At 34.8% G+C, this 18,542-nt stretch overlaps 1 protein-coding gene and 1 pseudogene across 2 annotated transcripts; one reads left to right on the forward strand and one right to left on the reverse strand.

Moving 5' to 3' along the window:
• Positions 1–1,496: 1,496 nt before the first annotated feature.
• LOC137949361 (kiwellin-1-like) lies at positions 1,497–2,056 on the reverse strand (annotated as a pseudogene).
• Positions 2,057–9,175: 7,119 nt separating this feature from the next.
• On the forward strand, positions 9,176–15,100 carry LOC137950050 (PP2A regulatory subunit TAP46-like). 2 transcript variants are annotated; one of them, XM_068796402.1, is made up of 11 exons: positions 9,176–9,258; positions 9,354–9,450; positions 10,325–10,430; positions 10,562–10,684; positions 11,973–12,059; positions 12,200–12,304; positions 12,483–12,644; positions 12,953–12,988; positions 13,078–13,149; positions 14,327–14,607; positions 14,689–15,100. In XM_068796402.1, the coding sequence occupies exons 3-11, from the start codon at positions 10,353–10,355 to the stop codon at positions 14,927–14,929; spliced, it is 1,185 nt and encodes a 394-aa protein (XP_068652503.1). In that variant the 5' UTR covers positions 9,176–9,258; positions 9,354–9,450; positions 10,325–10,352; the 3' UTR covers positions 14,930–15,100. The 2 variants fall into 2 exon arrangements, with proteins under 2 accessions (XP_068652503.1, XP_068652502.1); XM_068796401.1 differs by having other exon boundaries at positions 9,178–9,263.
• The last annotated feature ends 3,442 nt before the right edge of the window (positions 15,101–18,542 follow it).

Below are 18,542 nucleotides of genomic sequence, written 5' to 3' on the forward strand. Positions count from 1 at the left end.
TGGATTTGTTTTCTTAAAAGGATAGCAACCTCCTAATGTCATAGAGGATTTGTAAATGAAATTTTTGGAATCGTCACCACATGGTACCACCCCTTTTACAGTTGATCAAAAGATAGAAAAGTTATATTTTAGACCCTTTTTTATGGGTTTTGAGTCTCTCAGCAAAGTGGGATTAACCGATATAAGTTCTGAGTTTTTCCATTAACCAATTTTTCATTGTCGATGTTATAAGCAATCTCTGAGTGAATGGAATATCTTTTCTGTGACATGTAATTCAGCACGACACTGATCACAAAGGAGAATGTTAAAGCAGAAAATTAAGCAAGCAAACTGTCACTTAGGATAGCTCTGCAATGGATAATGGCAGAAGTGTAGACAACTTAAAAACTGTTATTTAGGTAAAAGCAGAAGTGTAAACAAGCAAACTGTCACTTAGATGGAGAACTCTGCACTGTTTAGATGGAGACAAGGTTTTATTCTGTCTATTATAACTAACTTGTCTAAAACGAAGGCTCTTCTGTGTTTAATTCTAGCATTTGCAGTGACAGTAATGGAGTCCTCCGAGGATTTTGCAGTGACTGCTGGTATAATCACGGCAGGGAGAGCAGTAGCTTATGCACTCCGAGTCCTGGCAGTTTGGCATATGATGATCTTGGCAGCACTTTGAGGCGTCCTCGTTGATCACAAAGTCATTCCCTGCAACAAACAGATCGAACTGAGTATGGAGCCAAAAGCAAGAAATTAAGAGGAAGGAACGGCTGTTTTGCTTACTTGCTGTTGCCAAGGCAAGCATGACCATCAAGAAGGTGGCGACGATTGCGACGTAAACTTTACCCATATTGTTGGCTTCTTCCTCTTTCGTTTTCTGAGTACTCAGATCGCCGGCATGCATTGGGTTTATATAGGCATTGCCCATGAGTTGTCACCACCAATCTCTGATTCTAAAGTTTAATCGTAGGAATGATCAATATAGACAGAAACGGGGAAGAGATTTTCGAAATGGTAACAGAATCACAATCTTTGGGCTAGTTTCCTTTCTTTGACTTTATTTGAATTAAGGCCGGGAAACCAGATAATTTGCTTTATATATGACTGAAATATTAGGAAACAATTCAGAGTATGTACTTAAATTTCATATTCTCGTATCTTCAGAAACAGTTTCCAAAAGAGAACTTAAAACACAGGCAGGCATAAGAACGTAATCGGATTCTTTGGGCTGCTCATAGAATGGAAAGGAAAATGCTAGAATTTATACGAACCAAACAGAAAGAAAAGAAAAAGAGAAGTATGTCATTCTATTTATTATTTGCAGTGACTTACTGAAAACAAAAAGAAAAAAAAATGAATAGATTAGGCAACATCGATTATTCTCTAGCTACCTTCACCGTCTTCCTCTACTACTTTTTTTTCTTTACCAGATCAGTTTAAAAAGAAAAGAAAAATTCATTACTTTGATCTATATATCAAGTAGAGAGGCCCTTTTAAGAAGATAATCTTTACGAATCTGACCAGCTAATATCATAATCTCCGATGTCGGAGTTAGGGATCCCAAGCGCCTTCCACAGAGCAGGAGAAGCATCGACAATGTTGTTAGGGCATGAGGTCTGGAAGTCATGATCAGAATCATAACCATAGACGGAATCACATTCATCGACAACCTTAGCTTTCCATTCGCATTAATCCTGATCTTTTGGAGGCAACGACTTCCATGGTTGTACCATCCAGTCGACAACGCCACCACGTGCTCGTCATCGCTATGGTACTTGTTATCGCACTCAGATGGACCTCCGCCATCACCGCCTTTGGCAAAGCTGTTAATTGTCATGGTTGCACGGGTGTTGCCGGTTATGGGAGGAGAACAACGATACTGAGGATACAACTTACCAGCCTTGCAGCAGTTGGAATCATGCTATGTGTTACACTTTCCGGTCTTGCCTTTCAAATACCCACTAGGACTGCAAGTGCCAAGGGAGGACGAAGAGTAGCTGTTCACAAGATTCACTGTCGTTGCCACCAGTAGCATGGACACCAGAGCAAGTAATTCAGCTTTTACCATCTTTTTATTCCTATGGGTTTCTGCTACCTTTCATTCGTCTTGGAGAGGATTTGAAGGCATCGTTGCATTGATAGGGGAAACTGAAATCTCGACCCACCCATTCTTCTTCCTCTAGTAGACAAAGAATGGGTCCCAACAGCTTAAGAGCTTCCATTAGACAACGTACGTCGAGTGAATGAAAGGACATCAACAGGTTGGTTTCAGCATGTTCTTCCAACAAAATAAGGGTTTAGCAGCAGGTTCTTCCATGTAGTTGGTGCCCACCTCATATTTTAGTCTGCTGTTAAAAGGGTTGACCCAAACCCAAGGCCTGATGCAAAGATTATTTTGAAATAGCAATCCCAATTGTGAGCAACAACAATCGCTGTAGGTGGAATGTATTCATGAATGAGGATGTATGAACATGACAAATAGAGGGTGACAAAGTAACCAATAAATTCAAATTTGGATAATAAAAAGAACAAAATTAGAGAAAGAAGAAAGGATAGAGACATGAGATTAAAGAACAAAATGAAACATTGTTTTTGTGAGTTAACCAAGTCAACTCACTTATTTTGCACTAATTCCTGGTTGAAGTTTTTGGAGAGAATAAATTCGTTGATGGATTGTAATATCAGCACATTGTTGCTCGATTTATAATAGTTAAAACACATAGAATCAAAGTAAAATTGAACTACTCACTTCCTAGTTACCTCCACAATAGAACTCTTAATAATAAAATAAATAAATAATTATTAAAAATAATTGATAGAATTAAAACACCACCCTTTGTTAGACTTCCTTCTATAATAATCATGTAAGACTCCACCACATTAATCATACATTATGAGACTCTATTACTATAAGAGTTATTGAATTTTTTGAAATGAAAAATAATTCACTGACTTGATTATAACCTAGTACAATGAGTTTTTTTATATAATAGAGGAAATTAGTAGAATTAGGTTACAATTAAACTACCTATATCCCAATTACACCAAAAGTCAAGAACTAAAAAATAAGCCCTAGAACAATGGAACAACTGAACATAAATAGAATACCAACATAACTAAACCACCTATAAACTGAACCTTTTCTGCCAGACCTCCTTTCCATGAGACTCTTTTTAGAGTTCACCATATTAATTTTTAACTCTATGAGACTTCTTGTTGTTAGAGTCATGTAAGACTCATTCACACCTGTTCTTCATGGTAGATTATGTCACCTACCTCATCTTTCATACTCCTCTCTCTATTCTTCCCCTCAAGTTAGGGGGCAATAACAATTATCCCAGCTTGAAACAAAAAGATAATTGTAGTAATTATCTCCTTCATCATGTGTCCCAAGGATAAGTAGTCCATCAGACATAAAAACCTTGGTACCAATAAAATGTCTCAATAGAATTAAAAACAACCATATAGAAAAAGGACCAACCTAAGTAACTGTTAGAAGATATTATGTAATTAGGGTATCATTGATGTATTTAATTTATGATTCTTGTCTCTTCTTCACTCTTACTAGGGTGAAGGGCATAATTATAATATTGTATTTTAACATTTTTAAATAGGGCTTAAGGGGGAGGATTTGGAACAAGTTCACAACCTAATTCTCCAACCTCTTTCTCCTTCTCCAAATTCATCAATCTTCCTCTTCTACTCGTAAAACCTTCTCTCCACTTAATCCTCTTCTACTATGATTATACATTATGGAATCCCAAGTATCAACATAGTATCAGAACGGGGAAAGATCTGAGATATAAAAGGAGAAGAAGATGGACAACAAGGGGAGGAAGAAGAAGAATAAGAAAAAAGAAAAAGAAATAAAAGGAGTTTCACATTTTTCCTTTAGTCTTATTTCTCAATTCATATTTTCTATTGTCGTATGTTTCATATAGAAAATTATATATAGTTGGAAATATATTTGAGTTTAGTTTAAAATTCAAAAAGAATTGTTGAAATTAGATTTTTCTAGAAAGAGAAATCAACATCTGAAGCAGAAGACGTCAAGCAGCAAAAATGTTTTGTGCAGTTGTAGAAGGGTTCAAGTCTTTTTATGTCATCAAGAAAGAAACTTTATATGGAGAAATATCTATTAAAATAAATATAAGTAAGTCTATTTTCTTACCTATTCAACCAATTCTCAATCTGAGTTTTTTATATGGAGATATCGATCTCGGAAGAGTCAATGGTCAAGTTGGCCAAAAAAAAAAAAAAATACTTAGCTCAACCATATTACATAGTCCAAAATATATCAGATTTTTTTATCAAAAAAAAAATATTTTATGAAGATAAAGTATACTTGGATGAAATTTATTTAAGTCTAGTTTTAGAAGGAGAAAATTTCATGTCAATCTGATCTATATTTAAGGAGAAATTCACATTGTAAAAATCAAAGGTGATGCTGGTATCTATTGCATATGAAAATTCGAATTTTCTGCTTCACTTTTTAAGTTGTTGTTATTGATCAACAATATTAGAAGAGTATATCATGATCTACCCTTGGAAATTTTCTATTGGTTAACTAACAATATCCGAAAAGAATCTTTAGAAGATCATCCTATTTTCAAAAACTTTTTTTGATTTATTTGTCAAAGAGATGAAGTGTTCCTATTTTGATTTATGGCAACTTCCCAAAAAAATTAGTTACTTGATTTAATGTTGCAAATTACAGAAGTATCTATGTAAGGAGATTTTGATCTAGGATCATATTCAAAACGTGTGTTTCTTCTCTGGTTATGAGAAAACCTAGTAGCATATTAATAGCATGTTGGAGCAGCACTCGATATACTTATCCCCTTATGAAGTGAGCAGCCTCACTCAACCTATCACTTGGTGAAATCCTTTCAAACTATAATTGGTCTAGCCTCAAGCTTTGTCATCGATTTTTTATCTTACCTTTCATAATCGGTTTCATTCTATAATAACATCTTTAAGTGTGGACTATATTCAAAAACAGGATACTTATGTCATTGGCTGCTAATTAGTTGGTTTAAATGGCTAGTTCTCGATTTGGTGTCTGAATTAATCACTTATACAGTAAGCATTGAAGCAACATCCATTATTGTTTTATTCACTCTTCTCTATTTTTTAGAAGACCTTGCAGCAACTCTTGGAACTAGCATCACTCAGTTCAGTTGTTCTTTTATGAAGATTAATAGCACTTGGTTCAACTTATTGGCAATTTATTACTCAGTTCTAGCTTATTATTGAGTGCACATCTTCCTTATTCAAGGATGGACTTGCTACAGATTATTTCATGTGTCCTTTATTACTCTTAAAGACTTTCATTATTTACCGATTTTTCGTTGATATATAACTACACATATGGTATGTGTTATTTGGGCATTGGCCTATTTCCGTTTCTGCTATTGTGTTTCTTTGATTGAGACATTAATATAAAAGAAGAACTCCTTGGTTGCTTGCCTTGAGTTCATTATTTACTGATTGTTGTCGGCATTGGTTCATTAGTTCATATGATGGAGATTTACATTACTTAAGAAAATAAAGCACATGGTGACCCCACATCTTATCTTCCTTTGATTCTCATTGCCCTCTTATTATTTGGCAGCCTTTCTCCTACTGTCCTTTATTTGACTCTCACTCTTACCCCTTTGGCCAACCCTTTTGGAGTGTTGCTTTGGTTGGTCCCTTTTATATGTATAGGTGTTTTTTAAGTCATTTGAGAATTTTTATTAGTACCATTGGTCTCTTTGATTCTCCTGCCGATTCAGATGATAAGTTGGAAAGTTTCCTATCAAGCCTCTTCTCTCTCTTGGGAGTGCGGCTTCTTTTGCCTAGCCATTTGGAAGTTGTGTTAAACGAACTCTTCCAGTAATTTTTTTCTTTTAACTATTCAGACAATGCATGTCCAGTTGTACGATATTTCCTAAAGCGCTTGGTTTATTTTTCTCTCTTATAGCCTTCTTTGTGCTAGCCATTTGAACATTTGGGTGCATTAACTCTACCATAAGCTTTTCTCTCTCCTTGTTGTTTAAACAGTAGGCTTCATGTTGGATTAGATTGCCTCTACACTTGTTGTGCTAAGCTTTCTTCTGGCCATTTGGATGTTACCCTAAATGATTGATTCCTAAGAGCTTTTATATTTTTATTTTGGGTGTTGATTTCTTGGGCCAACACATAAATACAAGAGATCTGAAGAGAATGAGGGAATAAAGGAATCTAGCTCTTGGGAGAGAAGACAGAAGAAACCAACGGAGAGAAAGATGAGGAAAAGAAGGAGGTTTAAGGACTAATTAGAGCTAAGAGGAAGAGGCTTGAATGCTCTACCCCATGCCTTGAGGTTATATTTATAGTTGTGGGAAGGTTTTTAAAATGGTTACAATGTCTTTAGGAGTACATGCTTCAAAATAAAAAAGACATAAGAGGATATAGACCAACTTGCATAATTATAATCATATGTCATCTCTATGGAAGTTTTCTTTATTTACTAGCCATGACACCCCTACACATGTCAGTGTCTTTTAATACTCCCCCTCAAGCTAGTGTTTTTAAGTTCACTTGTAAATAATTTTGGTCAAGAAACTTGTGTGCTTGAAAAATAAATTTTAAATACCTTGTTTTGATTCATCTTGGTCATGTTCACATCTTGCTTGTAGTTTTCATCTTGTTCTTGTCTAATTTTCCCCCTTGGATATTCTAGTCACATAAATTTGATTCCCACAACATGTAAAATTCTTCATTATTGGTTACCTCTGTATTGTACTTCTTCTTCTACTTTTCCCCCTCAAGCTAGGGATCTCTTTGTTCTTTACCAAGAAACCCAACTTGCACAACATAATGGTGAAAGAAGAAAAATCATCCCTAGTCATACAACAAAGCTTTATACACCAGTCAAAACGGTCATATTCAATTTCAATGGCAGAAAAAAAAAACCCACTTTAAGGCACAACAAAGATAACACTCTCTTTTAAAGGGTAACTCAAACATAAATCACCTTTTGGTTGAGAATAAAAGACTTGATTCAAGTTAGATGTTGGGCACCCTCCTATATATTTTAGGTAGTCGATCTAGGCAATAATTTGGAGTGATGAAAATAAAAAATAAATTGAAGAAATGCTAGAGAGAAACAATTTTTATTTGAAGGAGGTGACTATGCAACACTCATGCTTCCAAATGAATCTAAAATGTGACTTTTTTTTTCTAAAAAACTAGGGGAGACTATAATGGTAGAATTGAATTAACATAACAAATTTAACCAAGTATGACTTTTAAGGGGTAACCAAGTTTGACTCAAGAGGGAGAGAGAAAAATAATTCCTCTATGAACATGATTATTGAGAAAAACAATATCTTCAATAAGAAAGTTTTGAGAGGAAACATAATAAAGGAAACTTTCTAAAAATAGACTTTTCATATAAGGCAATTATTTTTTAACACAACTTGACCAATTTGAAAAGAAAAAATTCAAGAGATAAATTCTGAAATAAGTGAGATTTAGGACACTAATATTTGAAATATAGGATTAGTAAACAAAACTTTCTAATTCAAAAAATTTAGATTTTGTCAAAAAAGAAACTAAAGTCATATAGGGAAATACTTCTCTTAAGGAAACTAATATAACGTGAGATCAAATAAAGGAACTAAGGAAGGAAAGATACTCAAGTTGGTAAATTCTTGAGTAAATTTTGAAAACAAATAGAAGATTTAACCAACATTAGCAACTCAAAAAGTGAAGCAAAAAAATCGGTTTAGATTCGAATTTTCGCATGCAACAGGCTACTAATAAGACCATTGATTCTTCTAATGTGAATGTATTTCTCTAGAAAGATCAGATTGAAGAAATAGTTTATTGGGATAGAAATTAAACTCAAGTATCTTTCTTTTGAGATATAATTCTCTACATGAATTCTCATTCTTATCGGTACAAACCATTCATAAATTTGAAGCTTCCAACTACTACTTGAAACTTTTTATGCCCGACCTTTGCTACTTTAGATGTCAATTTCTCTCTCTAAAAAAATCTAATTGCAAAAATTATTTTTGAATTGGAAACTAGACTCAAAGATATTTCCAACGGTATATAATTTTCTATATAAAAATCATGCGTAAGAAAGTGAGAAATTTGATAAAAATAAGAATTGAAAAAGAGGATTAAAGAGAAAATCAACAAACTCCTCTTTTTCTTTTTCTTTTTCTTTTTCTTCTTCCCTTTCTTCACCAACTTCTTCTCCTTTTCCATGTCAAATCTTTATCAACTCTGATACCGTATTGATTTCTAGGGACAACACATAAATACAAGAAAACTCAAGGGAAAGAGAGAAGAGAGGAATTCTAGCTCTTGGGAGAGAGGAGAGAAGAAACCAAGGCAGAGAGAAAAGAGGAAAAGAGAGAGGTGTAAGGTGGAATTTGAGCCAAGAGGCAGATGCTTGAATATTTTACCCTATGCTTTGAGGTCGTATTTATAGTTGTGGGAAGGTGTTTACAATGACTATAATGCCCATACGACAATATGCTTCAAACAAAAAATGACATAAGAGGACAAATACCAGTTTATATAATTACAATATTATGTCATCTTTATGGAAATTTTTCTTATTTACTAATCATACCATCCCTACACACGTGGGTGTCTTTTAACATAGGGATGATCAATCAAAACTGCCTCTAGGCAGTTCAAATATTGTGTTTTTTGGTTTGAGTTGTTTCAAATCATTTTCTATTCGCGATGTGAACTATCTCTGATTGTTCAAACATTTTTTTTGCCAAATCTTAGTTTGGTGCATTTTGATCATTATTCAAACTTACTTAAGACATGCAAATAGTAGTTTAAGTGTTTGTTATCATAAAAAATAATTCAATGGAGATCTTAAGACTAACGCCTTTGTCAAAATTTCTCAATTTATTGACAATAATGTTGTTTGTGAACCAAGAGTCACATTTCTCATGTTGTGGGCAAGAGACTAATTCTTGACAGCTTACCCTTGTCAGTGCCTTCGATTCTCACTTGAGGTAGAAAACAACATATATGAGGCCTTTGAATTGGTTTGGAGCTGTAAGCTGTCATAATTGCTCATCTCATTTTCAGATTTGGGTATGAAAATCTTAATAATCTTTGTTATTTCGTTAACATATAAAAGTTTATAAAAGTTATTACTATTTTGTAAAGCATATGGGGGAGATATAGTTTTATGAATGTAGAGGAAGTTGGAAAGTTAGTGGAAAACCTCTTTCTAGGGCGGTCGGAAACTCGTATCTGAGAAGAAAGGTCAGGTTCGTGTAAAACCCAGCGGTTTCCATTCAAGATTCGTTTAGTTTCTTTTGTTAATCGTTTTTCAACTGACAAATCTGGTCCATCTCCAGCATCGCGCCCTACGGTTCCGAAATTCCAGTAATCGCCATTATACTTCACCTTATCTCTAGGGTTTCTTCCCATCTTCGCAGCAATCTCCTCTCTCAGGTAACACCTTCATTTTGTTTTTGTAATCCACGCTCTTCGGTTCTTTTCCTTTGTTGCAGTCGCTTCAGATCCTTTTCAGTTCTCTTGTCTAATCTGGTATTGAGAAATTTATAAATGCCAATCTTCTATATTTTGAAGTGAATTGCTGCGGATTCATGAATTGTCTAGTATGCCTATTATTCACATAAAAAAGAGAAAATATAGATGAGACGTGTTTGGTTTAATGGACCCTTAGTCTTTGCTTGGGATAACTTGCTTCCAGATTATCTTTTTTTATCTGATAACGCTAACTGATTCGACTGGAGTCTTTGTTACCCTATTTGTACAAAACTGCTTATGGTTTGAAGTAGATGATGACGAAAGTGCTGGTTTTCCATTTTTTTGTATCATTTTCATTTCTGTTTTTGGTAATATTCGGAACTGTTAAAAAAACTCTAATATTGGATTGAATAAGAGTGACTACTACATGTTGGTTATAGATATGTACAGAGGTATGTTACAGAGGGGCATGTTAAGGTTAAGATTTGCTGAACAAGGCAGAGATGGGTTTGATTGGAGGGCAGGGTGTGGATTCAATTGTTGGGTTTTCTTCTGGGTGGTATTGGGATTTGTGAAAATCTTATTGGATCCCTCCGTCTTCCACTCCTAGAACTACTACTGTGCTACATCCCTGACTGACTGTATGTTTTACATTGTAAAGTTGCTGCTTTTCATTTTCATTCTGACTATAAAATTTCCTACCTCCTTGGTTTTGAGTCAAGCCCTGACCAAATCTTTGTTATTCTTCATGTTGTAATCCTTCATAGAATCTCCAAATTCTACTGCTTGATCTTCTGGACTTAGCTACAAGTTTGTTCCCATACTTGCTCTTTAGGGTTTTTAAATTCTTGTGAGAAGTAAAAATGGAGGAAACACCTCTTCCAACACTCTTTGAGCAAGCCCGTGAAATACATTTTGTGGCAGATTCCGGCGCAGATCAGGTAACCTTTATGGCTTTTCTTTTGGTGTCATTACTTATTTATTTATTATTTATTTTTTAGATTTACGTTTTTTTCCTTTTTTATTTTTGCTGTTGTTGAGCTGATTTTAAGTATATTTCTAATGTTTTCAGGCTGTTTTGAAAAGAGGATGTCAATTGTTGCAACAATGTGATGAAATGGTTGGCAAGCTTGGCTTGTTTTCCAGTAATGAGACCAAGGAGGATATTAGTACTGTTAATCTGAAGTATCTGCTGGTATTTATTTATGTTCTAATTTGACTTGTGGATATAGCAATTATTTTTACTTTGAAATGTTGGAGGTATTGTTAATTCAGGTTTTTTGTTTCAGTTAAAAAAAATAAGGTTTGTGGTTATGTTCCTCCCTGTACTTGAGTCGATTTTTTTGTTGTAGTTATTGGAATATGTTGTTTCTGGAATACTGTGTGAAATCTGCATGTAAACTTTTGGTTTTTTTGTTCCAGTTTTATGGTTCTCTTTTTTGTTGTACTATTATATTAGAAGTTTTTTTTTTTTTTAAGAGAAGTTATTGGAGTTTCTGTTTTACCAAATTTATTGCATTGTGGAAATTAAGAAGAAATTTGGTGGTCAATATGAAGTAGGAGTTTGGATTTGAGCTTCCAATGTTGTTATTGTGGCTCTTCCTTATTTATTTGCTGCTTCAATAAATTTTCTCCACAAACATTTCAATCGGCTTTTTTTTGGAGGAGTTAAGATGAAAAATCAGTTTGGGCATTTGGGTTAAGGATCTATAGAAGTATTTCTTATAGGTTGTTTTCTGCAAGTTGGTGAATGTCTACATGTTTTTATGTCTAGTGTCGAGTCTTGGGTTCAACTCACTAGGGTAGGGGGTTTAAAATAAAAAAAGGTTCATATTAACTGTCAAAAAGTACAACTCAATAAATGCTTTCTGAAAAGTAAAACATAGTTCATACTTTTTTTTTTTTGATAGAAAACATAGTTCATATCAACTATCAAGATAGGTTAGCCATATTTTACTGAATTCTGGAGAACTTTGGTATATAGAGACAATTAAACCTAAATTGCGAGGTGGTAATCCTTTAGTGTTTTCAAGCCATGAATTGCATGGGCACTTAGTTCCTTGTTAAACAAAACATTGATAAATGCTTCCTCACAGGTATCAAGTACAAGGATACTTATGTGCGTATTGCACACTGGCTAGGTTATTTTTATACATATTCAAGCTTGTTCAGTCTTTCCATTTCTATGATTCTGTGATGCATATCATTGTTTTACATTATTAAGAGATGGAAAGGCTTCATTTTTTTTTTCCTTTTGAATTTCAATTTTGTGCATGTATTTGGTTAGAAGGTTGCTGGGTACTGCATAAAAGCTGGTAACTGCTGATTTTGAGGTGGAGGGAGATTAGTTTATGTGTCATTGTGTCCAACCAGTTCCATACATATTTCCAAGTCTTACCTTGTTGTGTGTCAACTTATTAAGAAGAGGTTGCCCGACCTCCTATTTTATGTTGATTTTTGTTTTCTCTTGTTTTTCTCTTCAGATACCATTTTATCTTGGAGAGTTGACTGAAAAGATTGCAAGTGACAACAGGATACAGACTATAAAAATTTCTGAGGACCGACTGAAGGTAAATATCTTCTATCTTGTCTATTACATGGATCTCCAAGTGCTAGGATCTTGTCTAGTATCTTGTCTTCTATCTTCTTCTTCTTCTTCTTCTTCATGGGTGTAAGCATCATTGTTGAGTAATGTAGGTATATCTCATAGGAATTCATCTCAACATGTGAGGCAATGGAGCTTGTACCTGAAGAAGAGTTAGACACTAATTTGCAGCAGGGATCAGTTACTTTTGCTGCTCAAAGGGCTAGAAAGGCAAGTTTTTTTAGGACTTATGCTCTGATGGTAGTTTTAGATTCTTCAATGGATTTTTTGTGTCCAAAGTTTATTTATGGTAACTGATTTATTATTGAAAACCTTAATCTCTTTATTTATGCTACCTCCCATTTTCACTACAAATTGGTACTGATTATTGTGGTTACCTCATCTTTAGATTGCTCGATTTAGACGACAGAAGATTGCAGAGGCAAAACTGCAAGAAATTAAAGAAAGAAAGGAGCGGCAACGCCGGTCTACTAGAGCAGGAGCTTTTTCAAGTCGCATTGAGTATGGGGAAGACGACACATTGGATGATGATAGTGAAGAAGAGCATGAGGTCAATTTCTTGTTTAATAAATGTTGAATTCAATACAAAATGTTGAACATTTTGTATCTAGTTTTTTCGTAGACCAGCAAGTCATCGAGGCCTGTGTCAGTTTGACTTGTAGTTATACTTGAAAAACAGTATTTTATTTTTCTCATATCTTTTGATCAGATTTGCGATACAGATTTTGGGGGAAAACCTTTATTAGTATATATTTAGTATTAGAGAGCAAGTGTCTTTTGCTGTTGTTCTGCTTAATGATGTATGTTTTCTGTCTGCAAGTCACGTTAATTCTGAAGTTAAATGCTTTTATGGTGCAGGCTTGGCTTATTACCATTTCATTGGCTTTATGCAAGGTCAGTTTTGCCAGGTTACCAAATTTTTTAGCACTTAAGTGACTGTTCACGATGTCTTATGTGCTTCTCTTATCTGTATACTTTCATAGGCTTTTGATCTTCTGGATATGCTAAAGAAAGAGGAAGGAATGCTTACAACTGTGAAGGAGAAACAGTTACAGGTATCTCTTAGTCTGTGCTAACAAATTTTAGTATCGTTGTTATGGTCGTGGGTTAAGTACTTGGCTTTCCGCTACCTACCAGGCCGGTCTTTTGGGTAGTATTAGCTAGGTAGTCAACATTTGGTATCAGTGCAGGCACCCACGTCGCAAGTTCGAATCGCAAACTTAGCAGAGGGGGCGACCTAGAGGTTGGATTAAAATTACTGGTAGGGTCTCAAAAAAGGTGGGTCGGGCCAGTGTCGCTAGAGTGGGCCGTCGCTATAGCGGAGGGGGCGATCTAGAGGCTAGATTAAAATTACTGGTAGGGTCACAAAAAGGTGGGTCGGGCCAGTGTCGCTAGAGTGGGCCGCCGTGGACATCGGCTCGTGAAGGTAGAATGTGATGTTATAGTCCTGGGTTAAGTATTTGGTTTTACGCTACCTACCAGGCCGATTTTTTGGGTAGTATTGGCTAGGTATTCAACAGCTATCACATGCTGACTTTGGATGTGCTCATGTGGATGACATGTTTGGGGGAATAAAAAAGAAAATAAAGGGGGCAAGCATTGGTGCTCATCTGCATTTGAATAAATAAGAAAGCTACTTATGTTCCCACCTTTCTGTACTATGCCTAATGACTACTCTAATTCTAGCAGATAGAAGCTAGAAACTTGGTTGAAAATTGTCAATGTTTGTCTGATGTAGTAAACAGTTCAGACTGTATGATCATCTTTAAAATTGTATCTATTGCTGTGCTAATGCTGCTCAAATGCATCCTATGAAGGAATTTGCATATTTGTTCTCATGCCTATGGCTCTATCTGGCAATGATCTGAAGGTGCAAGGGTGATCCGTTTGCTCATTCCAATGGCATGCACTCATTCAGTTAACTGTTTTATTGGGAAATGTATACATTGCATGGGGGTTTAATTGCCTGTTTTTTATCCAATTACCTGTGGGTCAATGGGTAGGTTAATTGGGGCTTTGGCTCAATGGTCAGTTTGGTGGGTGGGGGGTTGTGTGTATTTGTCTAATCAACATTCAATAAAAAAGTTAAAGAAAACCAAAATCAATAAAAAGTCATATACAAAGGCATGAACAAAACGTGTAAGATAATTCTATGAAAATATCAATCAACTTTTTTTTAAATGTATATTAATCAACTTATATGGTGGTGTATACATTGCATATGCATCACAGGAAGGAGAAGGGGTATTTTCTCAGACAGTCCTTGATGAAAGAACTAAGAAAGCTGAAGCTTGGCATCAAAGTGCTGCAGCTCGGTCACAATATACAAAACCTGCACAGCCTATAACATGTGCTACTTTTGCTCAAGATGTTATTGAGGGGAGGGCCAGAGTCTCAGAAGCTCAAGACCACAAGCACCAGCCTATCATGTTTGGACCTGCAAGCTTGGTGAACAGAGGTTTAACTAGTGAAAGAGAAAGGATGGCAGCACAAGTCTTCCAACCTGGTCATAGGTCTGGTTGAATTTTATTCTCTCTCTCTCTCTCTCTCTCTCTCTCTCTCTCTCTCAATCACTAAATCTGTGGCTCCTATAGGTTGCCCACCATGAGTATTGAAGAGGCTGGCCTACGAGAAATGGAGATGATGAATAACTGGCAAGAGAGGACTGCCAAATACATCGAAGAAGCTAATTCATCGTGGCACAACAATGGTCAGAAGCAAGCAGACGATGGAGATGATGACGAGGAGGCTGTAGAAAAGGCAAGAGCATGGGATGATTGGAAAGATGATCATCCTCGTGGGGCTGGCAATAAGAAACTGACACCCTGTGGATGAGTATGGGACTGGAGTTTTCTCTGGTAAAAAATTTTGTGCATTCTAACAGCTGTGCTTGTTGGATGCCCTTTATGAGACCCAAAACGTGTAAACAATTATAATTAGGTTGAAGGTTTATGAGGGAGGTTGTGTATATTATCAGCAACCTGGATTTATTTGTTTTTTTCTTGATATCTTTGCCACCTTGTGTGCTTTAGGAAAAAGGAGCCTTCCCAGTGAGGACTTCTTACCCTTGAATGGTGCTTCTTCCGTGTGGCTAGCAAAATGAACTAATAGATATCAATAGAATGTTATAAGTTAGAGACTTTGATTTTGTAGAATTTCGATATTGTTAAAATTTAAAAGAAATGATCTTGAAGTAGAATCTCAGAATGGGTTAAATGGTCACAATCCCTAAAACTGATCAGTTTGGTCGACTTCCTTGAAATATTCTAATTGCTCTAACTTCTTTGATATTTAAATTTTGTCACTCTCTCTCTCTCTTTCTAACCTGTTTCTATGAAGACATTGTTAAATTTTAGGGTTTCATGCTTAAAACGACTAAGGTTTAAGAGAAGAAGAAAGGAATGGAGAAGAAGGAGAAATGAGGAAAAGAAATAAGGCAAGGCATGTGATGCCAGAAAGGAGATTGGAGAAAGTGAGGAAAATAGAGTACAAATTTTGTGCCCTCCACCTTTCCTTGATATTTATAGTTTTAGGATAGAAACCCTAGTACATGAGTAAAAAGAATAGGAACATAAAATTTATTATAATTACAACTCATGCCACTTGTTCCCTTAATTACAATAGATACCATTCGTACTATTTCAACACTCTCCCTCAAATTGGTGCAAAAACATCAAATATTTTTAACTTGGTACATGTAGTTGAGAGGGAGTTTGAAAAAATAACTTTTGTGAAAATATCTGCTAATTGGTTCTTGGAAGGAACATATTGTCTAGATATGATATTTGCTTGCAATTTTTCTCGAATAAAATGACAATCAATTTCAATGCGCTTGGTTCTTTCATGAAAATTGGATTGGTTGCAATATGAATGACTATCTAGTTTTCACAATAGAGTTGCATAAGCTTAGTTGTCTGAAATCCAAGTTCTATCATCAAGAATTTTAGCCATAACAGTTCATTTACTACATGAGTCATGACCCTGTATTCTGCTTCAACACTTGACCTAGCCACAACATTCTATTTTTTTCCTTCTCTAGGTGACTAAATTACCTCTAACAGTTGTACAATAATTGGAAGTTGATTTTTTATCATCGGGAGAGCCAGCGCCCATGGATTTTATCATCAACTTGATTTTCCTATTATAACAGGTTGTTCAAAATGATCACTTGTTTTTTTGTTGATTTTTAATGACAACGTATAAACGTAAGAGATCTCAAGAGAATGAGAGAAGAGAGGAACTCAAGCTCTTGGGAGAGAGGAGAGAAGAAACCAAGGGAGAGGAGGTGTGAAGACGAATTTGAGCCAAGAATAAGAGGCTTGAATACTCTATTTTATGCCTTGAGGTTGTATTTATAGTTGTGTGAGGTATTTACAATGACTACAATGTCTTTAAGGCTACATGCTTCAAAAGGAAAAAGACATAAAGAAGATATACACCAGCATGCATAATTATAATTTTACACCATCTCTATCAAAATTTTCTTTATTTACTAACCATGCCACCCCTACACACGTGGGTATCTCTTAACATCTTCCATCAAATATTCTGCTTTTTCCTAGATACTCGATTCAAAGACCCATGGATTTGTTGTTTGCTTGTTGGCTTCATATAATTCAGAAAACACTAATTTTCTCAATGCTTCTTGCTCATATCTTTCATCAAAGGGTGTTATTCTATAATGTCTGTCAAGCAAGTTTCCCACATTCATTTGTGAATGTACTCCTACTGGTGTTCCATCTTGCAAATAAGGCATATCTGGTCTAGGCAAAAAATTTGAAATGATACCTTTATTCCCATGCCTTCCCGCTTCTTTATCACCTACTTTGATTTCATCTTTTTGTTAAATATATACAAGAATCATTTCTGGATTATAACTGGATCCTTTTTTTTTTTTTTTTTGGATAAGTTTTCTTTATGGTGGATACCTGAATGCCAAGTATGGCTTGTAATAATCTATTTTCTGGAGAACACGATGATTCCTTCACCACTTGAGGCGTTAATTTACCTACTGAAATTTCACCTATTTTTACCCAAGATCCCAACATCACAATTCTGTTTCTGTCTAAATTGCTGAGTAAATGAGATCCCAAATGGGGTATTTCCCTAGTGATTCTTTGAAGAACTTGGCTTGTCACATGAGTCTGAATTTCATATTTTTGGATGTGAAAAGAAGTATAAATATTAACATATGCCAAAGGCTCTCTAATGAGTGTCGTGTCTTCAGAATTGTAGCCTTTTGACCAAAACTCTCTGATTAGAAGAGAAATCTGGCTAAAATTCTAGGATTTTTGGAGAAAATGAAACTTAATTCACATCAACGTATGGAAAGATAATAGGAGAAAAAATAGAAAAAAATGAGAGATTTTTGGTAGAACTAACCTATGGTACTTCTAATATCGGTATCTCCAAAAAATATAGTTCAAAATCACAAACAGTTTGTTGATCAAGAAACTAGACTCAAAGGGCTTTAAATTGGTACCTAATTTGACAAAAAAAAAAAAAAAAACTTCGTACTTGAATCTTATATGATATCTTGATTTGTTTCATTTCGTAACTTAACCCTTGCAGGCTCCATTCCAAATATTTTCTTAAATATAGGTCAGATTGACATTAAAGTTCATCCTTTTGAAATTAGACTTTGATACCTTTCATCGAAATATAACTTCATAAAATATACTTATTTTGAGATAAATAATCTGACCTAGCCGAACTGAGTATTATTTTTTCTTTGGCAAGCATAACCATTGACTCTTTCGAGATCAGTGTCTCCCTCTAGAAAACTTAGATTGAGAATTAGTTAGATAGGTAAGAAAATAGACTTACATATATTTATTTTAATGTAAATCGTCATTCTTAATGGCTTACAACAACTCAAAAAGTGCATCTCTTGTAGTCTAACCTTTGCTACTTCATATATTAATTTCTCTTTGTAGAAAACTCTGATTGCCAAAATTCATTTTATGTTGGGAAATAAACTCAAATATATTTTCGTCAATATATAATTTGCAATATGAAAAAATCATTATGGAAGTGCAAAAGCCAAGAAAACTACGGGTACCGAGACAAGAAAAAAAAGTTAGAATATGAACCTAAACTACTAGAGATGATAGATCAGAAAATGATTACATTATCTTTGTAGGTTGACAGAGTCAACTCACATAACCCAATCTGATACCATGTTGAAATTCTGTAAGGAGAAAAACTTCACTGACTTTATGTAATTTGATTACATGAATCTCTATTTATAATATAGTAAACAAGTAGAATCCAATTAAAATTAAATTACTTTTGTCCCTATGAGACTAATAACTAAATATAATAGTCGAATATGATTAGTTTTGCAAGAAAATTTATAAATAGGGACCCAAACTCATCCCAAAGCACTAAATTAGCATTTATTGCAATACTAAAGCCTCCAATAAAATTTTTATGCCAAAATTTCTGA

The sequence above is a fragment of the Aristolochia californica genome, unplaced genomic scaffold (genome assembly GCF_029961685.1).
Source record: "Aristolochia californica isolate CCGP_79_NKW_82.1479 unplaced genomic scaffold, dmAriCali1.0.hap1 SCAF_14, whole genome shotgun sequence".
In the NCBI taxonomy this organism is placed as follows: domain Eukaryota; kingdom Viridiplantae; phylum Streptophyta; class Magnoliopsida; order Piperales; family Aristolochiaceae; genus Aristolochia; species Aristolochia californica.